General features: G+C 34.5%; 1 protein-coding gene across 1 annotated transcript; it reads left to right on the top strand.

Moving 5' to 3' along the window:
• Positions 1-4,598: 4,598 nt before the first annotated feature.
• On the top strand, positions 4,599-9,939 carry LOC107604759 (S-sulfo-L-cysteine synthase (O-acetyl-L-serine-dependent), chloroplastic). Its single transcript, XM_016306433.3, has 11 exons — positions 4,599-4,915; positions 5,321-5,430; positions 5,712-5,769; positions 5,928-6,191; positions 6,310-6,447; positions 6,975-7,026; positions 7,152-7,201; positions 7,524-7,583; positions 7,849-7,929; positions 9,259-9,445; positions 9,565-9,939. Exons 1-10 carry the CDS (start codon positions 4,682-4,684, stop codon positions 9,337-9,339), a joined length of 1,128 nt encoding a protein of 375 aa, XP_016161919.1. The 5' UTR covers positions 4,599-4,681; the 3' UTR covers positions 9,340-9,445; positions 9,565-9,939.
• The last annotated feature ends 732 nt before the right edge of the window (positions 9,940-10,671 follow it).

The following is a 10,671-nucleotide window of genomic DNA, read 5'->3' as shown; positions in this document are numbered from 1 at the left end:
TTGTAATACTTTTTTCTTATTATCTACATTTACATTTTATTTTAAATTTTATCTTTAATATTTGATTTCAATTTTACTCATAATATTTTAATATATTTCAGTACATTTTACAAATTAGCAGTATTAATACTCAAGAATATAATGAAAGTATATATATTTGAAGTATTAAGAACAAAATTAAAATAAATTAAATATGAAGAATATTTTTTAAAATTTTAAAATATGAAAAGTAAAAAATATAGTTCACATTTTTTTAGGTTACAAAAAGCAAGTGTCCATTACTTATATACCCGTGAAAATAACTTTTTTTAATTATTTTGTCAAATGCTATGAAGCATGGACACTTTGTCGAGTTGTTGTATTTGCGTGTTAAACATATTTTGGACACGACACTCATCGTCTGTTGTGTCTCACCGTGTCTTACTAAAAAATAAAAATTTTTTCTTCGGACACGCTTAGACACACTTAAATACCATCACGTGTCATCGTGTTCAATCTTATTCTTAACATATATTCTTGAAATAAATTTAGATATAATATGTATTATTATTTATTAAAACAAAAATAATTTTAAATACTTGATATAATTAAAGTAAGACATTAAAAATAATTAAAAAAATTAATTTATATTTTAATATCAATAAAATATCAAAATATCATTACGATTTATCTAAAAAATACTTTATATTTTATATGTATATGTGTCTCGTATCTTATAAGATTTTAAAATCCACGTATCGACGTATTCCGTATCGTATCGTGTTTCGTGTCCGTGCCAGTGTCCGCGCATCATAGATCAAATGTCATCTGTAACACCCTAATTACCCTAAGCCTTAGCTCATGTCGTAAAGCAAATGTTAATCAAAGGTTATGACAATTCTAAGGCTTATATATACATATACATATATATATATATATATATATATAGAGAGAGAGAGAGAGAGAGAGAGAGAAATAGTAATTCTAGAAGCCCGATGAAGGAATAAGCTCAAAAACCGAGTTTCAAAAGCGTAAATGTTCTCATGAAGCTAAAAGCATAAGATACAAGAAAATAGAACATATATAGATATAAGAGTATAATAGTCATAAAGAACTAGCCTCAGCCCGCAGAGTTTAGGCCGACTAGTTATATACAGACATACAGAGTTTTGAAAGGTAAAACAACATATACAATATCTCTTTCAAAGTTGGCCTCTAAGGCAATAAAAATACAAAAGTGAGAGTACTAAACAAAAGTAATCAAAATGCAAAAGATGATAGAAGATCCTCTACTCTGTCACCACCACGCAACTCCCCGAGGTGAGTTACGACCTGCATCTGAAAAACAACAATAGAATATGGTATGAGAACCGGAGGTTCTCAGTATGATAATAGTGCCTGGTAATAATGTAAGATATAAGACTCCGAAATGCCAGAGGCAATCCTAAAACTTCATATCAATCATTAGATCCAACTTAAAGCATAACTAAAATTTAAAAATAGAACTTTAAAACCATAATGTAATGGGGGTACTCTAACTTAGGGAATTCTAAACTATCAGCTCACCGCTGTCCCACAGCCTTCACCAGCCTAACCTAGTTGCGATTCCATTGCCACCGCCTTCCGATCCTCCTCAATCCCAGTAGAAAACACAAGTAATTCATACAAGTAAAACACAAGTAATTATCATGTATAGCAAGTAAATCAAGAAGCACTTAAGCATGTTATTCAATTAGGCATAGTATGCAAGTAAACAAAGCAATAAGCCACATAGAAAATGCACATGATGAATGCCTGTCCTATTGACTCGTGATATCACTTGTCGGTCTATAAATGCCAACCCGACATATCCTCCCGGATGTAGCCTTCCTGCCACGCCAAGAGATATAGGCTCTGCACACTCATGTAGCCGAGAAATCTGCCATGCCGAGGATATAGGCCCCGCACACTCATGCAGCAGGGAGTCTGCTACGCTAAAGATATAGGCTCTGCACACTCATGCAGCAAAGAAGGTTATGTGAGCAGGATACAACCTCAGCCCTCACATCTCAATGTAAGTGGGATTAACCACCGTCCTTACGCTGAGGCCGCGCCTCGACAAGTAGGAGACTGCCACAGTCCTTGCCCGAGGCGCATAGCGACTCAACAGTCTCATCATAAAACAATATATCAGTGGCTTTCATAAATCATTTTCAGTACTCAGTAAAGTCATCTTTCCACTCCGAGTCCTAGACTCGTCTCAAACACCATCAATTCGTAACTCCACAACTCATTACCTTAAACATCATTATAATACTCTGCCATCTCACTCGACTAATCTGTCCTCAAAACTTTAGAAATCTAAGTCTCCGTCTTCTAACATTTTTACCAGAAAATATCTAGTTAAACCCACTTATAGTATTCTTTATGTTCCAAAGCCTAAAAAAATTTACGGCATCCTAGATAAGTGCTACGGAAGTTTACAAGCTTGCCGGGAAGGTAAAACAGTTAAAAACAAGGTTTTCTTTGAAAAATAGGGCAGTGTGCGTAAGCATAGGGTTGTGCGTACGCACTCCTAGGAAAGTTTTCACAAAGTGTGCGTATGCATAGAGGTGTGCATACGCACAGAAGGTAAAAATTTTCGTTTTGAGTGCAGCATAGATAAGTGCGAACGCCCTCAACAGAAGGCATTTCCCAGCGTGTGTGTGCGCACGATGTTGTGCGTACGCACAAATTGCAAATTTTGCAGGATGTGTGTGCGCACTAGAGTGTGCTAACGCTCCCAACAATAGGCATATCCCTGTGTGTGCGTGCGCACCAGAGTGTGTGTACGCACGTTTTCAAAAATTCACAGGGTGTGCGTGCGCATAAGGGTGTGCATATGCACAAACAAAAATGTTTTCCCTGTTCAGAGCACGCGCACAGCAGTGTACGTGTGCACACAAACCAGAAATCACAAATTCTGCAACATCATAGAATTTAGATTTTTGACACAAACTTCCAACGATCATATCTTTTTCAACAAAATTATGAGTTCCATGAAATCTATACCGTTTTAAATATCTTTGAATTATCTTTAATTTGATACAAACTTCAATCAATTTCAAAAAACTTAGCTCAAGATACGATCTGTCAAAGTTCACCAAAAACTGGATTTTACCAAGTTCACTAGGTTCTCACAACTTTAAAATTCACAACCAAACCAATTCAAAGCCTATTCAATCTCACCATAACGTACTACCAAATATCATACTTTACCTTTCCATCTTAATTCAACCAATTCAACACCTATATCAATCAATTTCTCCTCTATAACCCAACAATTCCACAATTTGCACATCAATATTCAATATTAACAAGTTGAACAAAATCTCACTACTCATAAACATCATTTATCATACCTCATCGAAATTCTAATAAATACAATAATTCAACCTCCACATCAACAATTCCCATCACAAGTCATCAAAACCATCAAATGCATTAACATCATCACACATTATTACTTTAACAATTATCGACAACGAAATTCAATCCTATCCTAAAGTCCACTAGCGTAAGTGTCCAAAAATAGTATATATTACATAGAGAAAACCGAAACCATACCTTAGCCGATCTCCAATATGCACAACACACCAAAACTTGGATCCCACAAGCTTCCAAAAAACCAAGGCAACTCCAACAAGCACCGAAGCTCAAACTATATATATATATATATATATATCAAAATCGAAACCTAATATTCACAATATACCAAACTACAAGGGTTTATGAGAAACCTCACCTTGTCCACAGAAATTGGGGATGAAACACAACAATTTCTCACTAATAGTTAGTACCTAAACAACCAAAACACAAAAATCTACTCAAAACTCAAGCCTTGAATTTCGAATTTCTTAAGATAGGGCAGAGGAAAGGAGTATGAAATTCAAAATCTTACCTACAAAGCTTAGTTAGAACTGACGGGCTCAGCAAGAGTTTCGCGTAGCAACTGACGGCACACGAATTGGAGCACCGTAGCTCGAGAAACAAGCGAATAAAGATGAGGGTGAATAGTGCTCTTTCTCTCTCCTCCTTCTCCTCTCAATGCAGTTGTGTGTGTGTTTGTGGAGTTTATGAGCTGAAAAGTTCGTTAAGTATGCTTTTATATGTTGGACTTGGACTCAATTTGCCCTCGTCCAACCCGTTTGTGTTTTTAATTCTTTTTCACCTACTTTGGGCCAAAACCTTTAAAATTATTTCGATTCTAAAAGTTTTCTTAAGTTTTCCTGATGTTTTTATTATTTTCACATAATATTAAATAGACTTAAGTCAATACTGCAAGCTAAATTACCAGTACATATTTTTATGCAATTTTTTACTAAAATTATATTTTTTGTTGAAAATTACATTTTACCACTCAAAAAAATTTACTGAATTTAAATTTCACCGTTAAATTTTTAAATTAGGACTTCTAATTTCTCAAACCTACTCCGAACAATTTAATTATTTTATATTATCTAAACTGTCCATAAAAATTATAGCTCTTACATCATCTTTCATCATACAATGATTCTAGCCATCCCATTTAAAAAGTTAATTTGTGTAATTTGGCAGGAATATAATCTTGTGTGTGTAACTTTATTATTTGGTGGAAAAAGAAAAGAAAAGAAAAGAAAAGAAAATTGCAAAACCCATCTTAAATCCCAAAACATGAGCCGAGCTTGTTGCCGTGGCTTTAACAATGACAATGGCGCTATCATCATCTTCATGCTTCTCTTCTTCCTATTCACCGCTCGCTCCTCCTCCTTCACTCCCTCGCCACCCTCTCATTAGCCTCAATTTCAAACCCAACTGTCGTGCCCGTGGCGGTTCTTCTCATCCCAAACTCAAAGCCTCCGTGGCTGCGCCGCCACTCTTCTCCGGCGCCACCAGACATGGCCTCGAAACTGTCAACATTGCTGAAGACGTCACCCAGGTTCGCACTTCTCCACCAATTCCTCTTTAGTTTTTCAATTAATTATAAATTTCAAGTCCCTATGTTCTTTATCCTATCAAATTTAAACTTTAATTAACTCCAACTACTTCATTTGCTTCTCTGTTTGTGAAATTTCGGTAGTTGCAATATTAACAAAAGTGGTTAGTAGCAGTAGAAGCTTAGCGTAGCTCAGGAATACATAAATTGCAGTTGAAGCATGTTAGGAATCGATGGAACTGAAATTTTGTGAAATCAGTTGCTACACTAATAATAATACTAATTGTTTCAATGGTGGTAAAAATGATGAATGAATTATGTTTTGACAGGGGGCATTTGTTTATCTTGTTTTAATGGATAGATGTATTAATTTGAATAATATTTTTTTTTTAATGCAAGCTAATGTAGTTGATTGGAAATACTCCAATGGTGTACCTCAACAAGGTTACAGAAGGATGTGTGGCAAACGTTGCTGCAAAACTTGAGTCTATGGAACTCTGCAGAAGTGTCAAGGATAGGTAATTGTTGTATTCATCACAATGTATATACTGTACATAAAATAAATTCTTTGATTGTTTGTTCTGATGTGATATTATTTTGTTAAAGAATCGGTAATCAGATAAGTTATGTAATCACATTCATAATTTTATTGGAAACTTGTCGATGTGGCATAGTAATAATTTATCCATTACTTTGCATTTCGGTTAAATTTTCAGCTTGGCATTTTGTTATATGATTTTCGATCGTCGAATTGGGGACACATCATGAACTGACATACGTTAATGTTTCAAAATCTCAGAATTGGCTTTAGTATGTTGTCTGATGCAGAAGAGTTTGGAGATATTTCTCCGGGGAAGGTAAGTTGGGATGATTTTTGGCATACCGATTAATGTGATATTTGCTTCTCCAGCTAGTTTTAAAACTTCATTAACTATGAACTGTGATGTAATTTTCTTTCCGAAGTTGAGGTTCGGATGTTTGATATTCAATAAATTTCCGATTATGCATTCCCCAGACTGTTTTAGTTGAACCAACAACTGGAAACACAGGACTTGGCATCGCTTTTGTTGCAGCAACAAAAGGGTACAAACTTATAGTAACCATGCCTGCTTCCGTAAATCTTGAAAGGAGAATCCTTTTGCGTGCATTTGGGGCAGAGATTGTTTTGACTGATGCAGAAAAGGGATTGAAAGGGGCAGTTGAAAAAGCTGAAGAAATTGTTCAAAGTACACCCAATGCTTACATGTTTAGACAGTTTGATAACATGAATAATGCAAAGGTTTAAGTCTAAACTCTCAGATATATGACCTTTGCCTGGATAGCTACTGTTCTAAATTATTTGGTTCATTTCTGAAATTAAGATACATGTTGTTAAGCTTTATGTGCACAAATTACAGATCCACTTCGAAACTACAGGGCCAGAGATATGGGAGGATACCATTGGTAATATTGATGTATTGGTTGCCGGTATTGGAACTGGTGGCACTGTTACCGGCACTGGACGTTACCTGAAAATGATGAACACCAACATAAAGGTTCAATTACTGCCTTGAATGTAATTATTTGTTATTTCAAATTAGTGAAATACACTTATTGGTGTTGTGCTATTGACTTCCACTTTAAACTAACATGGGGTCCTGACTCCTGAATTCCAATTTCATAACTTGAAAGAAATTAGGTGCAGTTGTTATTGAATTGGAATAATAAAATACATAAATGATGATAACTTGTGCATTATCATATTCATATTCTAAATCCCTAAGGAATAGGCTCTATGATTATGGTGTTCTTATGTTGGAGGAGAGAAAGAGAAGATTATGAAAGGAAAAATGGGACTAGAAAGAAGACAGAGAATATTTGTACAACTATTTGCATGTGTGGTTAAACCATTAATTTTGATTATGTTTCCAAATTAAGACTTGAATTGTATCCATTGGTTAGATGTATAGACAATTATGCCTATGGTTAATCTGCTGCTTGCATTTAACAGTGCCAGTGATTCTTTGTTTGTTCTATCATCTTTCTCCTATCATTACAGTATGCTTTATTATGTCTTTCTTAGGTGGTTGGTGTGGAACCTGCTGACAGAAGTATAATCTCAGGAGACAATCCAGGTATGAATCTTTTGCAAAGTTCATAAATGCACTCGTTCTTTTTTTAACTGTTTTGCTTCTTGATATTAATTTCAAGCTATTGATTCTCTTCTCAGCTGTTGACTGTATTCCAATGTCTGATGCAGGTTTCATGCCAAACATTTTGGATATCAAACTGCTCGACGAAGTTATCAAGGTAAATAATAAAATCATTCCTCCTCAGTTTTATACTCGCATTTCTATTTTTGTTCACTGTAACTTCATTGCTAGTTCGTTTCTACTTTGGCATTTCTATACTGAAGAACAAACCTTATGATTTTCTTCATTTTGGGTGATATAGAGATTCAATTATGAAACAACTACTGAATTTTATTATGCTTTATTTTTCTTTCCTGGAGTGTCATCTACTTAAAACTTTATAGTTACTAGCTTTTTCTTTTAGTATGCAGTCCTTTTATCTTAATAATTTGCTTCAGTAAATTATTTTGCACAAACTAACTTGCCATATGAGGACACAGGTTACAAATGTTGAAGCTATTGAAATGGCTAGGAGATTAGCGTTGGAAGAAGGTTTGCTGGTAAGTTATCATTTAAAGTATTTTTGAAACTATTATTTCTTTTATTTTCATAATTTTAGTGTCAATTTTCTCTAAAGTTGTTACTTTGTATTTAGTTTTATTTCCGTCTTTTAATTGTTTATACGTCTAGATTCTAGATGTAGAATTCGCTTTAGTTATTGGTTTTCTTTGGATTAGCATGTTGCTGGATATTGCAACGTCTACAAAGAAGTATGTTTTTTGGATTTTACAACATTCATTATAATTCTTTCAAATTTCTTTATAGGTCGGAATTTCTTCAGGAGCTGCAGCTGCAGCTGCCATAAGTTTGGCAAGACGGCCAGAGAATTCTGGGAAACTTATCGTGGTGAGTTCATTTCTTCTTAAAATATTTTGGCTATCTTTTATGTTTTCGTCATTGCAAATGCTCTGGAGTATTCAAATTTTGTATATATCAATTTTTACTATGCAAAAGTGTAGAAGAAACAACTTAAGGATCAAGCTCTAAGCCAATTTCGTTCCCAAAATGATGCCGGAAACTGCCTCCTCTCCCAGCCAGCCTCCTTATGTATTTCCTGAGATGTCCCCTCTCACTTACATGCTCCATTTTGATAACTTCCTCCTATTTTTCCCTTTTTTTTTGTTGGTCTTACACTACACACACACCACACTCACACACACTAGAAGTAGAAAGGGTCCTATATTCCACTCTTGAGATTTGAACCCTGGTGCAGCTTGATGAGAGGCATACAAATCCTCCATCTGTGCCAAGCCTCAGCTGCTCCTATTTTTCCCTTCTTGCTCTTTCATATACCTTACTTTTTTTTTTTGGTCAAATGGATTGCCAATCCTAGGCATTACAAACTCACCCACATTACACTCACACAGAATATTTAAGGGTTCCATCCACTACTTGGCCTAGCCAAGTCTCGAATCCGAGTACACTTGTTGCAAGGCATACATGATGACCACTAGACCAAAGCCTTTCGTGGTTTCATATACCTTACTGAATCCCCATTTTTTGATCCCTGCAGCCCATTGGGCTGTGTCAATTGTGGCCCAATCTGCAACATCCCAGCCCTTATAGTGTATACATTGTTGAGGGTCTATAAATCACTTTTAGCATTGGGGTTTTTTAGGTGTACCCAAGATTGCTCTGTTTGGTAAGGGGGTAAAAGGGGAGGGTGAAATTAGAGGACACTTTTGTGTAATAGAAGTGATTTTACCCAATACTTCTAGTCTTCTACCTCTTAAGTTAACCAAACATTCTCTGATACTGATAGAATAAAAGAAAGCATTCGGAAATTTTTCCCATACAACTAATATAATAGGTATTGTGAATAGAAACAAATTTCGCTATTTTTATTGCCTATATTTAGATTAAGCTGTAGAGTCATTTTATAGTCAATTTTTCTCTCTACGTCTCCTTTGTAATTGGAATTGGATCATTATAGCTCCTTGAAAAAGCCCATTATTTTTCTCTCTACAAGGCCCAGGTTAGGTTGTTAACAACTTAACATGTGTTTATTTCCCGTCCAAAAAAAAAAAAAAAGTGTTTATTTTAGTTTTCTTATCTCCTTGGCTTTGTAATTAGATCATTATGACTTATGTGTATGGTGCATTTTACAGTATTCCATGAGAAACAGAGAAATTATTCTCTTGTTAAGAATGTTTTTCTGATTTTCCATAATTGAAGGTCATTTTCCCTAGTTTTGGTGAGAGATATATTTCAAGTCCTCTCTTCCATTCTATCTATGAAGAAGTTCAGAAAATGTAACAATCACCATTTAAAGATGTGGACAATTGGACTCGTCTTTTGGATATTGGAGTAGTTTACATGCCACCATTCAAGAAAGTAGCTGCCTTAGCCCTAAACGGTATAGGTATAATACTATAATCACATACTTCTTTTTTTAATGAATTTATTTATTAGTCACGCACATTATGTACACATTAACAGTGATATTTTGTATTATTTTCATCTTTGGACTTTTTGCCTCAGATGAATAATTTGAATGAGACAGAGTTCTTGGGAGTAAGCTCAAACAGGATGATGAATGGCCTAATTTGATGTACAATCCTGATTCCCCCCCCCCCCCCCTTTTTTTTTTTTCATTTTTATTCTTTTCATTGCCTTAATACCCTTCACCTTCCTTCATTATTGACTTTATTTCTCCCTCCTATACCATGTTTTTTATTATATATGTAATTTTTTCACCAAGTGGGATAAGGTTTTCTTGTTATATATATATATAATTTATTTTAGCTTGGTCCTATCATGTATCCTGTTTGTGTAGAAATACATATATGGAAAGCATCACAGACTGACAAGAGTATGATAATGGTTTTGTTTGCACTATACTAATGTTTTTATTCAGTGCTTGCGTACTAATTGCATATTGAATCTAAAAATAGCACAGAAACTATGATGAAAAGTATTGAGTGTAAGAATGAAACTACTTGAGAAAGTTACTTAGCTTTGCTGATTTGCTTAAATAGTCATACATCAAATTTATGTGACGATGATAATTGAGGGAAGAAAACAATATTCATGAAATCAATTCTAAAAAGAGCTGGTTAAACTAATTATCATCTAGCTTTTGTATTCACCTAATCTTGATAGTATTAGTAATCTCTCCAACTCTTGAATGGAAAACAATTTCACCTAGTTTTGATTAGCAGATTATGTTGTTAGAACTTGGAACACGTGTTAGCAAGATACTATAAAATATATAATAGATTTATTATGTGACCTAACCAATATATGCTAGATTATGATCATGATTGTATTTTCTATTTTATTTTATTTTTTTCATCTAGATGAGACAAGTAGCAGCATTGCCTCCTCCGGTTTAAAAATCTAACATATAGTAGCAACATCACCTAGTACTAGTAGTAGTAGACAAAGGTTGAAAAAACACATGGACTTGGCACTTTGGATCGATTTTTTCTAGGTCCCATAATGGAGGAGGCGAATGCAACTACACAAATGAAATATTGAATTCCCATTTGAAATTCCCTTCTATTTTGGGCGACTTTTCATTATTTACTTTTTGGCATACTTGCAAGCAATGTTACAAGGTTAAACAAACACTAAGCTTTAGGTAGG

Source organism: Arachis ipaensis, chromosome B6 (genome assembly GCF_059453495.1).
Source record: "Arachis ipaensis isolate K30076 ecotype BB chromosome B6, ASM5945349v1, whole genome shotgun sequence".
Taxonomy (NCBI): domain Eukaryota; kingdom Viridiplantae; phylum Streptophyta; class Magnoliopsida; order Fabales; family Fabaceae; genus Arachis; species Arachis ipaensis.
The sequence above is the reverse complement of the archived record's forward strand: the minus strand, read 5'-3'. Positions and strand labels throughout refer to the sequence as shown.